The sequence below is a fragment of the Peromyscus eremicus genome, chromosome 11, assembly GCF_949786415.1.
Source record: "Peromyscus eremicus chromosome 11, PerEre_H2_v1, whole genome shotgun sequence".
NCBI lineage: Eukaryota > Metazoa > Chordata > Mammalia > Rodentia > Cricetidae > Peromyscus > Peromyscus eremicus.
In genome coordinates, this window is record NC_081427.1 from 55598687 (window position 1) to 55616546 (window position 17860).

The window sequence follows — 17860 nt, forward strand, 5'->3', positions numbered from 1 at the left end:
AGTCAGGGCAGGAACTCAAGCAAGGCTAGAACCTGGAGGAAGGAGCTGAAGTAGAGGTCATGGAGGAGTGCTGCTTACCGGCTTGATAACCATGACTTGCTCAACCTGCTTTCATATATCATCCAGGAGCACATGCCTAGGAGTGGTACTGCACACAGTGGGCTAGACCCTCCTACAGTCTTCTACAGGTGCATGCACATCAATACACACATTCACATTCACGTACACATTTTTTTTTAAAGAGGTGCCATTTTCAAACCAGTGAGGACAAAAGGGGCATTTTTGAAAAAATTCTAGGGACAAAGAAGGAAATATGGAGGACTTTTTATTACTGTGATTGAATTAAATCCCTTTTAATTATGTGACAAACTTCAACAATTCAATTATCAAGATCATAGCTATATGTTACGGCTCATGCCTATAATCTCAGCACTTGGGAGACTAACCTAGGCAAAGTCCTTAGAGTTGAAAGCTAGCCTGGGCTATACAGTGAGTTATAGGCCAGCCTGGAATAGGAGTGACACCCTGTCTTAAGAAACAAAAATCACAAACATTCCATGGATGCAGTATTTTAATAATAAAGTATAACTTTTTAATATTAGAAAGATGAAACACTGAAAAAGTATTATCCATTAAAAAGGGAGTGAATTTAACAGACTGAACTAAAAGGAAATTTTCCAGGTTAAAATCTGATTGGAGATTTAAAACAATTTTCACTGGTTATTAAAAGTATAATGAATTTTTATGACAATTAAGGTTTCAATTTTATGTGTATAAAAACTTTTGCAATTCAGTCCTAACATCATGTTGAGCTTTTAATTCAATTAAAAACATCTAATTAAAACATGCTTTCAACATAATGGTCTAAAGACAGTGTTTAGCAACAGTCTGTCTTCATCAGTAGTAGAACATTTTGGCACAGATCTTGATCAAAATGGCTACTTTCATGAGCTAATTTAATGTGACTATTTAAGCATATGTCTCCTATGCTTTGCTTTTTTGCTCTGACCTTCCCTTAGGTTATTTTTATCATCACATGAATATAGTGCTAGTATGTCCCTGAGGGACAGAATCAACACCTATCTTTTCAGGCTAGTTAGGTCAATGTAGCCATTCATTATACATAATTCTAGCGCTAGGGAGGCTAAAGTTGAAGGACCTTGAGCTCAAAGCCAGCCTGTAGTACACAGAATCACCTTGGTTTTGTTGTTGTTGTTGTTGTTGTTGTTGTTGTTGTTTTTAAAGGGAGGGATGTAAATGGACCTAAAACTATACAGTCTGATTCTCCAGGAGAAAAAATTTAAGTAGAAGTTCAGGGGTTTGGGAGACTATATGTCAAGATCTAAAATGCACATCAAAAAGAAAGCAAAAGAAAAGAGATTGGGGACCGGCAAGATGGCTTAGCAAGTAAAATCATTAGCGACATAAGCCTGCCAACCCGAACTCCATCCCCAGAACACAACAAGTAAAGGCACAAGGAAAAGATGGAGTCGAAGAATTGTCCTCAACCTCCATACGTGTGCCACAGTATAAGCACCCACACACACATCCTTCGTGCACATACATATACAATAATAATTTTAAAAAGGAAATTAGATTGTGATAGGAAAAGACTATTTAAAGAAACCATCTTCAAGAAGCTCAGAAAAGTCAAAACAAGTAAACAGAAAATGTCATTCCTGACCAAAAAGATTAGAGGAGAAAAATAGCTCACACGTAAGAGAACTATAATCCAAACAGATGGGGGCAATGCAGCCACTGTTAAGGGACAAAACAAGACACTTTCCGGAATGGCAGATTATGAAATTCCATGATTTATTAAAATATTCCCTGGGTGCCAACAGGAGTAAATACTACTTGTGTGTACATTTAAAAAAAGGGAGTGATGGTGCACATATATAATCCCAGCAGGATTATTGTGAGCTTAAGGCTAGCTCAGGCTATATAGTGAGACCCTGAAAGGAGAAAAGATGAATGAAGAAGGGAGGGGGAGGAAGGGGGAGGAAGAGGGAGGAGCAGCAGCAGTAATCTGGGTAATATTCTTTACAACCTTCACTCAGCGCCCCCAAATCAATCAGTCACCATCTCCTACCAAAGGTTTGCTGAGGTTTCTCTAATCTGCCATATTGCCTCCATCCCCACTACTACTTCCTTGTCACTTTCTTATCATTCCAGTCTGTAACTGATCTGAAACCTAAGCTCTCCAACCTTGCTTTGAAGAAAGGAATTCTTGCTTCATTAGTAAGAGCTTTAAATAGACACAGAATCATTTTTTTTCACTCTGTAGACCAGGCTGGACTGGAACTCACAGAGATCTGCCTGCCTCTGCCTCCCGAGTACTGGTATTAAAGGCATGTGCCACCGCTCAGCTTAGTTGGCTAAAGCGCCTGTCTTGTAAATGCAGAATTTTAAGCCCCAACCTCAAGTCCTGAACTAGAATCTTTAATTGGTTTTTCTAACTCTTTTCTCTTTGGCTCTTTTGGGGGCTGCCACCCAGCTCCCAAATAAATCACATGGAGTCTTATTCTTTCTTATGAAAGTCTGGCCTTAGCTTGGCTTATTTCTAGTCAGTTTTTCTTAAATTATTCCATCTACCTTTTGCCTCTGGGCTTTTATCTTTATCCTATATACTTTTCTTTATTTCTTAGTGGCTTCCTGTGTAGCTGAGTGGCTGGCCCTTGGCGCCCTCTTCCTTCTCTAGTGCCTAGATCTCTCCTCTTCCCAGATTTCTATTTATTCTCTCTGCCTGCCAGCCCCACCTATTTCTTTCTCCTGCCTAGCTATTGGCCATTCAGCTCTTTATTGGACCCATCAGTTGTTTTCGACAGGCAAAATAACACAGCTTCACAGAGTTAAACAAGTGCAGCATTAAAGAATGAAACCCATCTTTGCATCATTAAACAAATGTTCCACAGAATAAACAAATGTAACACATCTTAAAATAATATTCTACAACAGGAATCTACAATTTAACAGGGCCCAGGTGACTCAAAAGCGCATAAAAATGTAAAGCCCTAGTGTAAGGCATGCAAGGCAAACAGATATCTGATTAGGGTACTCCTCCACTTAAAACTGCATAAGCATCCTATTAAGGTCTACACAGGATATATGTGGCATCACTCGACCTCACCTGGATCCCTCTTTTGTCACCCCACATCTATTTTACAATTCTGAAAGATTTAATTTCCTTATATATTTCAAAATGCATAACTTGGTGCTATGTTCCACCTCTACATCTATACCCACCCACTTCCTTATACAGGAATACCTCTTCGTCACATGTCTAAATCCTATGCCACCTTCAAGCTTCTACTCAGAAGTCAACCATAGCAAACTCTGACATACAACTAGATTGTATGAGGTAAAAGTTCACCTGGGCTGCTAAACCCACATCCCTAGACTTCAGATATTATACTGAAGTTATTTAAGTGTTTCTCCAGGCCTAGTTTTCTCAGAGGCAGTGGCCTCGTTTTTTTTGTTTGTTTGTTTTGTTTTGTTTTTTGACTTTTTTTCAAGAAAGGCTCTGATAAGCTGAAATACTTTATTTTTTAAAAAAACAACTTACTTATATAACTATTTGTGTTCATTGGTGTTTTGCCTACATGTATGTCTGTTGGGTTCCCTAAAACTGGAGTTACAGACAGTTGAGCTGCCATGTGGGTGCTGGGAATCGAACTTAAGTCCTCTGGAAGAGCAATCTGTTCTCTTAACCTCTGAGCCATTTCTCCAGCCCCATACTCTCTTATTCTTATAACACATTTCCAGTTTAATACAAACCTGTTTCCCTGTTACAGGTTTTTTGGTTTTTTTTTTTTTTTTTTTTCCGAGACAGGGTTTCTCTGTGTAGTTTTGGTGCCCGTCCTGGATCTCGCTCTGTAGACCAGGCTGGCCTCGAACTCACAGAGATCCACCTGGCTCTGCCTCCCGAGTGCCGGGATTAAGAGCCTGCGCCACCACCGCCCGGCTCCGTTATAGTTCTTAAGAAGTTCTGTGAACCATCTCCCAGGCCAAAGCTCAAGTTTGGGTGAAGCAGTCCTTGTCCAAAGTACTTGGCCCCAGTATAAGACAAACGGCTTTTTGAAATGCCATAAAACCACCACCATCATTCTGCTTCCAGCTGGGCTTGGAGGCCTGACGGTGGCTGATACGTGTCAATGCTCACCCTGACTGGCCCCCAAGGCTCTAATCTCTCCCACCAGCCCCGTCCTGCTGGCGGCCATTTCCACTCAAACCCATAGAAAGCCTAGCCCGACAGCTGTGCAGGGGCTCCGTGCTCAAGCCCTAAGGGCGGTCACCTTCTCCAGGGCAGCTCCTCCTCTTCCGGTTCGTTCTCCGTCACCGACCCCTCAATCACTGTTTCATCACTGTCACTGTCGGAGGCCTGGGCACCCTTCTCCATCTTCGCCCCTCCCTCAAGGGTTGTTAGTCTCCTCCTCTAGTTCCTCCTTATCTGCAAGCAAAAGGGCTTTCCGCGGAGGGAGGAAACTGAGGGTTTAAAATAACAAGACTAGGGACCAGAGGAAAGGCCTCTCCGGCCTGCGGAGGACGCCAAACCCCGCACGCGCAGCATGGTCGTCGACGCACGGGCTATCCGGAGCTCGTGCTGCTGCTCGCCACCAGAGCGCAGGCGCGCCACACGTCAGTGCAGCGCGCGCAATCCCGGGGCCCGCCCCGCCCCTGGCTCCCGAGGCTCCGCCCCTGGCTCCCAAGCCCTGGCCTTGCTCCTGAGGCTCCACCCCGGATTCCAGGCCCCGCCTCTGGCTCCCAAGCCCCGCCCCCTGATGCCCGAGGCTCAGTCGCTGGCTCCCAAGCCACACCCCTAGCTTCCGAGGCTCCTCCCTGGCCCCAAGCCCCGCCTCTAGCTCTCAAGCCACGCCCCTAGCTCCCGAGGCTCCTCCCTGGCTCTCAGCAAGAAAAAAGCTGCCCTTGAATGAATGCTCTGTTCTGACTGCTCAGAGTTTCCGGTCCGCCATGGTATGGTCAGGCCCCAAGGCTGGATTGCACAGTTTGCTGGTAATTCTGATTCAGTTGTTTACACTTCCCTGCACGTCCCAGCGGCCATGGCTCCCGAATATTCTGAAGCTAGAAGGTAATCTTAGACCCAGAAGGTTTTGCAATCTACCATGTGGCTCCTTTTTGTAATCCCTTTGATACTGCCTCCCTAGGTGTCCCCCTAAGTAGGTAAAAGAAATGTTTATCAAAGGTTTTCAGATCCGCTAATCCAGTAGACATACATTTTGTATTTTTCTCACAACTCTGTAAATTACTCTGAAATACAGATTGTATAGGAAAAGAAGTATAAATGCTTTTCCCTTTTATCAAATATTACAATAGTGGTGCCTAGCAACACCCAAAAATGATTATTTTCGGGTTGGGGATTTAGCTCAGTGGTAGAGCACTTGCGCAAGGCCCTGGGTTCGGCCCTCAGCTCTGGGGGTGGAGGTGGAGGTGGGGAGGAATGATTATTTTCTCAATGAAGATCTAGGGTTTTTTTAAAAGTAATTTGCTGCTTTTTAAAATGTGTCACCCCCCTCCCATTTTGTGTGTGTGTGTGTGTGTGTGTGTGTGTGTGTGTGTGTGTGTGTGTGTGTGTGTGTGTGTGTTTAGGAATAACACAGTGTGAGCAATGGCATTCAGAGAAAAACTATTTGCAGGAATTGGTTGTCTTCTTCTGCTGGGCGGGGCCCAGGAATAAAACTCAGGTTGTCAAGCTCAGCAAGTGTTTTTGCCACCATACCTGAGGTGACTTTTCACATTTCATGTGATTCAAACTACCTGGAAGCCTTTTATGTTCGTAGAGATTGAAGCTTGGGGCCTGGAGTACACTAGACAAGTACTCTGCCCTTGAGCCCCATCTCCAGCCTTCTTTTTACTTAAGTCAAGATGTCTCAGAGTTCCCTAGGCTGACCTCCATGCACTCTGGACCCCAGGCAGGCATCCTCCTACCTCGATCTTCTGAGTGGTTGGGTTACATGCCCACACCACCAGGCCCAGCTTTACTTGAAGGTTTTAAATTCAAACTAAAGTTATGTAACACATGAGGACATTTCAGCCAATAAAGACTGTGATTGCCTGGTCATGTACAAAGTCTTAGGTTAAGTAAGCATAATCAGTGACTTTAGCACAACCATGTAACTGTTCAAGAGACACATCACTGTGCGTGTCCAGGTGCCAAGTGAGGGTTTAAAGATTCAGGACAAGACTGAATTTCTTCCTCTCCCTGGAATTTTTAGTGCCTAGTATGTGTGTATTTTAATTTTTTTCTTTTTTTTTTTGTCAAATAGTGGATCGAACCAGGGTTTTCTGGTGCCCCAATTCCTGCCCTTTTTGTTCCTTGTAGTGATTTGTATTTACTAGTAGGTCATATTTAAGCCACTGCTGCTTTGCTGATGAAAAACGCTAGGTTGGTGGTTGTCCTTTAAGTTTACAGAAACGGTCTTCATAAAAATTAAAAAGCAAGCAGAATAATAATTATGCAACAATCTAGCCCTCCATTCTCTTCTTAATTCATCTCCTCTATGTTAAAATGGCGTGTAAATTCCTACCTGTTCTCCTGCTCATCAACACCTTTGATAACTCAGCTCTGCTTTCACAGCTGGGCAGGAGAATATGCATACCCAACAAAGATTGGTCAGTTACTCCAGATGCCCCAAAGTAATAGTTGCCTTTGTTCCAAGCGCCCAATGACTTAAGCTAAGTAGAGAAAATTTGGGTGTCTGAGATTACAGTCTCTTTTGGTGCTTTCTCTGGTGGTAGAAAGATGTCGTGCTCAATGAGAGTTTTGCAATATTTGAAGCACAAAGAAGAAATGGCAGAGACAAGTCTCCAGAATGCCAGTAATATTTTAAAGAAAAATAATGACTTTAAAAATAAAGTTCAGAGTTTCAGTGCAAGACAGAAAAGGATGAACAGGAGGGCAGGAGTCTATGCTGCCTTGTAGTTCAAACTGTTTAGGGAGGATGAGCTGAGTCAGAGACTGAACCCTCCAGGGGAACCCAAGCATTTCAGAGATGACAGGAACCAGACACTCAAACAGTGTCTGGGAAGAAATAGAACTCAGCTTTCTTTTCAATTAGTTTGGACTGAAATTATTCAACTCTATTGAACTACATTAAATATATAAAATCTGGTATTCACAATGATAATTGGCCACTCTTGGAAGTTGCTGAGTACTGTTTATTATAAAATTAATAAAGGGAGAAATAAAGCATTTATCCTGCCTTTCCTATCAAATCTATATTTTAGGATAACCATGGTTGGTGAAGGAAAAGTATTCTAATTTATAGCAATATATAATATGTTTTCTTTTTTTTTGAGAAAGGGTCTTATATGAAAGAAATAAAATCTGATGGCTCATTTTCAAAGGTATCTTGTACTAATGTATGCCCAGCTACAAATGAACAGAAAACACTAGACTCTTATAAAGGCCTACTAGTTTAGATATCCTCCCCACAAAACAAGCAAGCAAGCAAGCAAATAAATAAACAAACAAACAAACAAACTAGAGTAGAAAATTACTAACAGTCAAGCTTGCCTGAAAGGTCATGTTTCTGATAAAGCTTTAAAATAAGCCAGATGTGAAATGTAGTGATGAAGCCACACACAATTTTTGTTTCGGGAAGGACATAATGTGATCGACAGAGGGAGAGGTAAGATGGTGCATAAGATTATACCCTCGTGATCGCCCAGTTAGTGAGGAAACAGAGGAAGGTCATACATTTGGGGTTTACAAAACTATTCTCTGTGCTCATCCATTGTGTCCACCATTCTGGGGTGATGTCTGGTGTTGCAAAGTTGTAAGATAAACTGCCTTACTTTTGTACTCTGCCTATCCAAGTGTTCTTATGATGAAGTGAGGATCTTTGTTTCTCACACTGGCCCACATGTATAGCCATCCTGGGACATATGGGGCTTAGGGCTGGAGAGATGGTTCGGTGGGTAAAATGCTTCTTGTGCACAAACCTAAGGAGTTCAGATCCCCAGCACCCACATAAAGCCTGGTGAGGTGGCAGCCTGCCTGTAATCCCGGTGCTCAGGAGGCAGAGCTAGAGGACTCTACCTGGCAAGTCAGCTAGATAGACCAGCTGAGCCAGTGAGCTCCATGCTAAGTGAGAGACCCTGCCTTGGTAAATAAAGCGCCGTGTGATTGAGGAAGACACCAGACCTTAAATAAGCGTGCGCAAGCGCGCGCAAGCGCGCGCACACACACACACACACACACACACACACAAACACACGCACCATATGTATGCTTACAGACATGCAAACCCACATACACAGGCATGTGCATCACATATACACACATACATACACAAAACAAGCAAGAAACCTTGTCTCAAAAAAAAAAAAAAAACCCCAAAACACCACTAAAATAAATGAAATGACTTTTTTAAATGCTGAAATTTGAAAAGTAATAGAAGAGGCCTTGACAGACTGTCAAAGAATCAAAGAATCAAATGCAGCATTCTTAGGAAGCTGATTTGAAAAGTTTGACGAATTCTTCTTGCTGGCCTGTCCGAGCAAGTAGCACTCACCGATGACCCCAGGGTAACTAGACCCTTGAACACACATAGCTGTGTTGCTTTGAAGACTAACAACAGTGATAGCTCTGGGATTTCAAGTCAAAAGGCTCAAGAGAACTTTCCTAAGAATGGTGTCTGTGTTTGACTAACAGACACAGGTTTCAGTTTATGGATTACGGAACACATCCCTGGCTTGATTTGTGGGTTGTTTAGGGGGGCTAAGAGAAAATAGGGTGTAATAAGACCCTCCATGTATAACATTCTACATCCAACCTGCTATTGCAAAAAGCACAATTTTTCCCATGGCTTCTTTTTATTTGAGAATAATTTACATATAAATAAATGCACAGGCCTTTAGCGCTCAGCTCAATGTGTGTGTGTTTGAGTCCTTATATATTTCTATATGTATTTCTTCATATAACACACATAATTCTATGGGAGAAAATGGGAGTTTGGGGTGGAGAAAAAGCAGTACACAAGCATTATTTTTAGCCTTAAAAATAGAATTGGCCAAGCATAGGGCACACACATGTAATCCCAGTACTCAAGAGGGAGAGGCCGGCAGCGTGGTCGTACTGGAGAGATGACTCGGTAAGTGTTAAAAGCACTTACTGCTCTTCCAGAGGACCTGAGTTCAGTTCCCAGTACCCGAATTAGGCAGCTTGAATCCACATGTAATTCTAGATGCAGGAGGATCTGATGCTTCTGGCTCCCTTGGGCAACTGCACTCACGTGCACATCAGCACACGCGCGCACACACACACACACACACACACACACACACACACACACGGTTAAAAATGATAATAACAAATATTTGTCTTAAGAAGGTGGAGAATGGCAGATCAGAAAGTCAAGGCCATCCATAGATATATAGAAAATTTTCAGTCATGGCTCACATGAGATTCTGTCTAAATAAAGGAGGAAGAAGAAGAAGAAAAGTAAAACTGATATAAATAAATAATATATAATAACCCCCCCAAATTTAATAGGTTCTGGACTGATGAGATTGCCAAATGAACAACCTTCTTTGTGTATAACTGAAATAATCATGTAAATATATTTAAATTAATGTAATTGTGTGTCCACTGATATAGGAAAAGAAACAAAACCAAAAGAGCTTAATCATAGTTTTGATGTCAGGCAGTGCAATGCAATGATTTTATTTTTTATGGTACAGTCATGTGTCGCCCAAGGACAGACAGTACTGAGAAATGTACTGCTAGATTTATTTCATCACTTTGCAAACATCATAGAATGGCCTTACACAATCCAAGATGGTACAGGTCAGTCCCAGTCATGGCCTCTTGACGCAATGAAGACCCAGCAATCAGGAGATGTGTGTGGCGGCTGGCAGCTGGAGATGTGGCCAAGAGTTCTTGCCAGTCCTTTGCATGAAGGTGCGTGGGGTTCAGCCTTCATTACATAATGTTCTTTCTGGATGACACTGTCTCTGTGTCTCTCTTCTAAGGTAACCAAATATATTAGATCAGAGCCCATCCTACATCCTTTAGGCTCATCTTGACTAGGTATAACCACAGCAGCTCTGTTTCCCAAAGAGATTACATCTGAAGTCCCAGGAAGAGCACTATCCAAGCCAGCAGATTGTTCCTTGTTTTTAATGTGGGATTACTTAAACCCAAGTCAAGACGATGTTCTCCCCTCAAAAGTCATGAAGATGCTGGGTGTGGCGGCTCGTGCCTTTAATCCCAAGACTCTAAAGGCAGAGATTGGCGGATCTCTGTGAGACTGAAGCCAGCCTGGTCTACATAGTGTAGCACTGTCTCAAAAGAAAATGTACTGTAACATACAAAATCCTAGACTTTCCCATTCACTTGTCTGTCATCCACTGATTCATGCAGGACAACTTCTAGACCTGGAGGATCAATCCATGGTGAATGCACTACACAGGTGTGCCATTTTGTGTCTTTGTATTTTGTATTTTTACTGCATTTTTCTGTTTAGAAACACAAATACATTGCTTACAGTATTCATGTACTACACAGGGTTGAGGCCGTGATATAGACGATAGTCTAAATTTTGGTTGTAGTGCAGACACTCTGTGATAGTCGTACAAGAATGAAATCCCCTGCAGATGCTGTCCTCAGACTGTGGCTCCTTCATTAAGTGACATACAGACTGACCCTTGTGGCACGGGCACCCAAAGTCATAAAGCCAAAACTGGTTCTCTAGTGAAGAGCAATATCCTATGAGGGTTTTTACATGGAAGGTCAGCGTTGAGACGTAGTTAATCAGCTACAAGCTAGTTACATAAGTGAAGATCAAAAAGTCAATCAATGCTGGCAGGCCTTGGCTGGGACAGATAAAACACAAGCCGTGTAATTATGACAACTATAAACCCAGCTAACGTGGGCATCATGATCTGATTTGTCATCCTGCCCCTCCAACGTTCATCCCACCTTCTGGTTTTGCCTGCCCTGTTTAGGCCTTCCACCTTGTACATGTTCTCTCTAACGTGATGCCGGTGTTGTTGAATGGCAGACTATCTCAGTTGCCTCTGAGAATTGAGAAGTCCAAAATGTATTCTGTGTATTATGATTTCTTATTTCCAGTTTCTCTTCACTCTCATAACTAAACACAGACTCTGACTCCGCCAGTAGTGGCAAGTGGGGAGGGCACAGAGAGGAAGGCAGGAAAGGTGATGTTTTGGGGCTAGTTTGTGAGAACAAGTTTGCGAGAACCTTAGATATCAAAGGTGTTTCAAAGTCAGTTGCTACATATATTCCTTATAACTAAGTAAATCATATTAAAGATAATTGCAATATGTACAAAAACTCATTGCTTTTTTTAGTTCTTTTGACACATTTTACTATAAGACCAGTAGAAGAAAACCAGGAAACAAGAGATCACAATGTATAGAATACATCTCTTTTGTAAATTATATATAACATAATATGACAGACTCTTCTAATGTTGCAAATCCTAGCTTTCCCCCTAACAAAGACTCTGTCCTTGGCCAAATTCTAGTCAGACTTCTCAACAGTTCTATAGTTGAGTTACTACAGTTTTTTCAAATCTCTAGTTTTTGCAAAGATCTCTGATAAATCAGCATAGCAAAAAATCTCTACCCTGGCTATCTGACCTTTCTCAACACCTGGTCCTCTTCCTCCATCTCCCCACAGATATGTCCTATCACACTGGCCTATATGCAGTAAGAATCCTGTTGTTCCTATTGCTTCATAATCCCCCTTACTGCCCGCCACACTAGGCTATGAGATCCCGCTGTTCATGCTACATGCATACCTGAGTCCAACCTGTGTTCTCCACTAACAGAACCTGTGGCAAAGACTCCTGTGCCTATCAGAGAAATATTGCAACAAGGATGATTAATGATTTTTTTTTAACACAGTCCACCTCCACCTGGAGATGACTGGCAATCAAACATTACGAATGAATTTCTGAGTGCCTTTATCCTGAGGCATCTGTGTAATCCTGGGATCTGCCACTGTCTTCAAGTTGATTCTTTCTTAAGTAGTCTTGTAAGGATTTTGGATGCTTGACTCACTGCTGGGATCTGACAGACACCTCGGTTCACATGATCTGGGAGAATAGACCCTGTTCTGACAATTCTTTAATCTTTGGAACACAAAGTATGGAAGTCTACTTGATTCTTCTCTGCTGAGGCCTGCTCACCCTTTGCAGCCTCTGGTCTGGATTTACCAGACTGGCTGTCTTTTGAACACAGCCTGTACCTAGTTCATGAGAAACACTTTCTGCCTGAACCAATCTTAATAGTGCACACTGATCATTCCCTTTGCTCTATCATCAGAGACTAATTACTTTGCACCCATTCATTTTCCCAAGTGTGAATCAGATGTCAGTCTTCTGTGACCCTAAGTGCAAAGGACACATAGCAAGCCTTCAAGAAGTTCCTCTGAAGTCCTTCTGTCTAGATGTGGTTAGAGGAAAGAAGCAAATCACAGGTGTTCTTTCAAAAGAAGGCATCACAAGATCCCCTGCAGATCATCCTAAGTGTGGATGGTGATTGCCGGCCATTCCGTATTAAACTCCTATGGGGTGGTTGACACACAATTGATTGTGAACATTATTAGCTATTGCTTATTGCTTATTAAAAACTCCCAGTTTAACATAAGAAGATACTTTTATAAATTCAGGATAAGAAAAGAATCCATGGGGCCAGCAAGTCAGCTCAGCTAGTAAGGGTTCCTGCTGCTGACATCCACAGGGTAGGAGGAGAGAATGGAGCGCAGCATGTAGCCCTCTGACCTACACAAGCGTGCGATGGCACATGCAAGCCTCACCCCATAAATAAATTAATAAATGTTAACTTTAAGGAAGATTCCTTGAGACATCAAATTACCACACAAAAAAGATGGGAGTAAAATAATCAAGTTAAGATTTTTGCATTAATCCAAAGACACAATTATCTCTTGCAATTAGAAGATACTTAAAACATGTATAACTAGGAAAAGATTAAAATCTAGAATATGAAGAATACATAAATATCAACAAGAAAAAATTAATGATCCAATTTAAAAGGGTTTACCTGGGCATTTTGAAGAGAGAAAGTAAATAAGTCTGGAATCATTTAAAAAGGAGTAGAGGCGGGGGAGTTTAGTGGTTCAGTGGTTAAGGCCATTGGCTGCTCTCCCAAAGGATCCAGGTTCAATTTCCAGCAAATGGAGTGAGTGATGCACAACCATCTATGACTCCAGTTCCAGGGCATCTGACATCCTCTTCTGACCTCTTCCAGCACCAGGCACCAAGTGGTACCCAGACATACGTGCAGGCAAAACATCCACACACATAAAATTAATTATTTTAAGTCTTCAAGAATGTAATGCAATTTAAAGCCATAATAAAATGCAATTCCATACTCAGCAGATTCGCAACCAAGTCTCAAGAAGAGAGCAGCGGGGACTGGTGCATGCCACTAGGAAGAGTCGAGATTGATACAAGCACTGTGAGAACACATTTGGCAGTGGTTCCTAAATAAAACACACACGCTATATTTCAATAATCCCATTCTTAAAGAATGGCCTACGCATTAGCCCCAGGACACATGCATAACATTGCTCATAATTGCCCTGAAACCAAATAGCCCAGTTGTCTTGCCATGAGGAGATAAGCCTAACTGCTCATCAGGAGAATTCATGCCACTGAGGTATTTTATGTGTGGTGTATCTCATAACTAAGAAAATGAATGAAGACATCAACACCAGTGAATTTTAGAAAGTGTCTTAACAAAATCTCAAAAACACAAAACTCTGAACAATATATTATTTAAGACCTATTTGTATATGGCAAAATTCAAAATAAAATAAGTTAAAAATCTAACTTTATAGTAGCAGTGATCTCTGTGGGACATGCAGATGAACAGGATGGAGAAGACTTCTCAAGGACCCGAAAGCATTGGTATGGCCCATGTCTTGAGCTGTGTAGCACATCTCAAGTGTTTATTTTGATACTATCTTCCTAGCTTACATAGAATGGAGTTAGATACATATAATGTATAATTAATGTCCTTGTGCCACATATATTACTTATGTATCATATAATTATAATTAGTACTATATAATTATAATCAATTAGAACATATAACTACCACTACATATCCATAAATTGAACATAGCATGTATTATATGATATATACTGTAGTATATCCTATCACACTATATATAATATATGGCATATAATACATAGTTTATAATAATATAAGTAATATATTATACTCAGAGCTCTCTAAGTGGTAGTGCTGTGAATACTTTCTTCTGTTGTAATTTTCTGCATTTTCCTAATTACCTAATGGTAATTTAATACAATTGACCCTTGGTATCAAGTCCCTTAGATAAAATGGCATTCACTGTATTGCATATAACTATACATATCTTCCTCCAATCTTTATCTCACAGTATCTGCATATACATATCTTCCTTTATTCTTTAACTTCTCACTAGATTACTAATGATATACTAATGATAACACAAAGAAGATGCTTTGTAAACAGTTGTTGCTCTGTATTGTTTAAGGGTACATAAGGATGGTAAGCCTGCACATATCCAGTACAGGCAAAATATTTCTTCCAAAAACAGTATGTTATTGAGCTCAGCTGGCCTGGAACTCACAATGTAGACCAAGCTGACCTTTAACTCATCGAGATTCACCACCTCTGCCTCTCAAATGCTGGGATTAAAAGCATGCACCACCATGGTTCTTACAGATTTTTTTTTTTTTTTTGGTTTTTTAAGACAGGGTTTCTTTGTGTAGTTTTGGTGCCTGTCCTGGATTGCACTCTGTAGACAAGGCTGGCCTCTAACTCACAGAGATCCGCCTGACTCTGCCTCCCGAGTGCCTGTTAGCAGCATCTAGTGGTTATTTGGGACAAGATATTATTCGGTGTAAAGCAACACTTTGAATGGAAAATCTAACTTATGGGGAGGAAGATTTCCTTGAATCTCCAATCAGATGTCTCCTGTGAGTAATTTTACACGCATAGGAATATGTGTCAGCACCTAAGTGTTGCTGAGTATTTCCTCACATAGTTTGCTGTGAACGTCCACAGTACTTGTTACTTAATCAGAAAACAGTGATTTTGAAATAAATAAAATGTAAAAGTTAGAATACCCAGAATAGTTGCACTGTATTTTGTTTATGCTTTTAATTAGTATACAAAATAAAGGACTTTGTTTTGACAATCTCATACATATGTGTCATTACACCTTGTTCCTGTGGGAGGTGCCTGCTTCCTAAAGACCTTCCTAGTCCCCCTTGGTACACTCGGTTTGCCCTCTCACTGTACTTTTACTGCATCTTCTGGTTCTACTGGAGGTGATGGTAGCTGATTAGGGAGAGAAATGACACTCCCAGTGTCTGCTTTAGGTAGTCGAAGAACCCTAAAGCCTCTGTGTCTCCTCCAGAGCTTGAGCCCTGGTGAAGGAAATGCGCTCTCCTTTAAAAGCCAGAGTTCTGATCTAAAAAGAATTTGCACTCTGATCTATAAGATGTAAAAGAAGAGTCTCTCGTCAGTATTCCAGAATGAGGAGGGGATGGCCTGAGAATCTGGCACGTTAGCCTCGTTTCTTCTTGACCGGCTTAGAGGCCATTTCTAACTTGTCTGTGCCTTAACGTCTCCATCTGCAATTAGATATGATTACTCCTGTCCCTGCAACTTTCATAGATAGTTCTCCATGATCAGTTATTTATGAAATGTTTTTACTCACAGAAAAATCCACAGAGCCTACATTATAGATGCATTGGACTCATGATGCTGTGATGCAACCTAGAACTTCACTGCTTACAGAACTCTGAGTTCTGCCACTTGGAGAAATTCAGTTTAAATATGCATCAGTAGGGACAAACTGTTACCAGCCATAAGGTGCATCCTTTTGCTCTACCAAGATAGAAATCATGAGCTGGCAAGGAGCTCTTTTATGTTGGCAGTCCTGGACCCTTTAGTGCCCAAGGCCTAGGAGCTGGACCAGCAAACCCAGGAGTTTACGGTGTCGATCCCTGAGAGCTAGAGGCCTGTTGCACCAGCCTTTATAAGTCCGACCTACAACGTTAGGCACACAGGTTGGAGGCATAGCACGCTGGACTTTAACCATGGTGGCGGCAGCAGCTGCCTGTCTGAATGCCTGGTTTCCAGCAGTGGTGAATGATGCTAGCAGGTAACATCGTGCTTCCTGGAGTAGTAGCTTCTGAGTAGGTCTCAAGTGTTTGGACCTCAGCTCTTAGATGCTAGTGTTATAGCTCTTAACACCTGCAGTATTGGGCCTCTTTGCTTTAGCAGCAGCTGTCCTTGTATCTTCCAGAGTCAGGATGTAGGACACTTGACCCTTAAGACATAGCAGCTCCCAAAAACGTTTCTAGTGACCAGGGCCTGCAGTGTCTTGTCTTCAACTGTTCACAGCCTTCTTTGTCTCTGCCCACTGAGCTTCCTGCCCTGATTGCTCTCCGGGGCTCTTCAGCTGCTCTCTTGCCACCACCATCACAGCCACTGCTACCCCTCCTCTGCTGTTTCCGCCATCTTCTCTTTGTGTTCCGGGTCAGCCCACTTTCATGACACCTACCAATGATAAAGTTGAAGAGCAGGCAAGAAAAGATCACTCAAGAGAAGCCTTTTAACGGGCCTAATGTTGAGCCAGGCATGGTAGGTGGAGAGAAGAGGATCAGGAGTTCAAAGCCAGTTCTTGGATACATAAAGGTGTTTGGGACTAGCCTTGGATATGATCTTCTCTCAAGCATACCCCTTCCTATAACCAAATAATAATGCAATAATGGGCCTAGTGTTGCAACAGCAGGAACGGCACAGAGGGGTGTCTCCTAGCTAGCTGGAAAAGTGAGCTGAGCAGTCTAGTTACATAGCCAGGAGGGGCTGTGGCAATTATGATACAGTCGTTTGCACAAATGAAAGACTGTGCTTGAACTAATCACAGACATTCTTCTGGAAGTGCTACCTTCTGACCTGACTGAGAATAGCAATGGGTAATCAGGTCATCTAGCGTTCTGGACAACTCATTTTGTTTAGCCTTCCCAGGGCTGTTGCAGGTTGTCTGTAATGGTCATAACAGGAGCATGTCTTCATCCATGGTTGTGATGGTCCTCTTCGGCTGCTAGGGTGTCCTCAGAATGGAAGGGCCTGTCAAATGGCTCACTCTGAACAGTTTTATTAATCCATAGAAAGCATTAAAAAGGTTTTTTACAATAAGGACTTGTTGAAAACTAAGAGCTATGTTCCTAGAGACTTCATCTGGTCTTTTTGCTTATCTGTCTGTGGACATTTAGGTCATTATTTTCCTAAGTAAGATGCACTGATCTTGTGTGCCAAAGTCACTGGGGCATTTTGTTTTAAAATGAAAATTACTCAAGCCTCTTTTGAGATCTGTTCAGTTGCCCTCTGGGAAGAGGACAGAGGACTCTATGTACTAAACAGCTTCTCCCCCAGTATATCTTTGGCTCCACTAAACCCTGCTGTCTTTTCCTTTCATTCTCTTTGAGTTGTAGAGGTCAGACCCAATGCCTCACACTGGGTAAGCACTCCATTAGTAAGCAGTCCCCAACCCAAGTCCTGCTAGTGTCAGCATGACTCACGTAGGAACTACCTCCAACTCACCATGGGTGTAGGCACCATTAGATCCAGAACAAAATTGTATCTACAAGAGATAGAAGATAGGAAAATGGATGGCGGGGGGGGGGGGGGGGGGGGTGTCTGTATGATGGTATTTTGATTCAAGTTTTGGATATCACAGTTTTACACTGATCATGCCTGACCAAAATGGTCAGGGAATTTTGTTTTGTTTTGTTTTAAGCAATAGCTCCAAATAATAATTAAGGTTAATTTTTTGATTTGTTCTGAA

The 17860-nt window shown here is 41.9% G+C and overlaps 1 protein-coding gene across 1 annotated transcript in view; it reads right to left on the reverse strand.

The window, feature by feature from the left end:
- Ankrd31 (ankyrin repeat domain 31) overlaps positions 1-4583 on the reverse strand; it is a 163375-nt gene extending 158792 nt beyond the window's left edge. The window contains exon 1 of the mRNA XM_059276344.1: positions 4296-4583. Within this exon, the coding sequence (XP_059132327.1) occupies positions 4296-4399 (104 nt within the window). The 5' untranslated portion in view covers positions 4400-4583. The remainder of the gene's footprint in view (positions 1-4295) is intronic.
- Positions 4584-17860: the final 13277 nt, after the last annotated feature.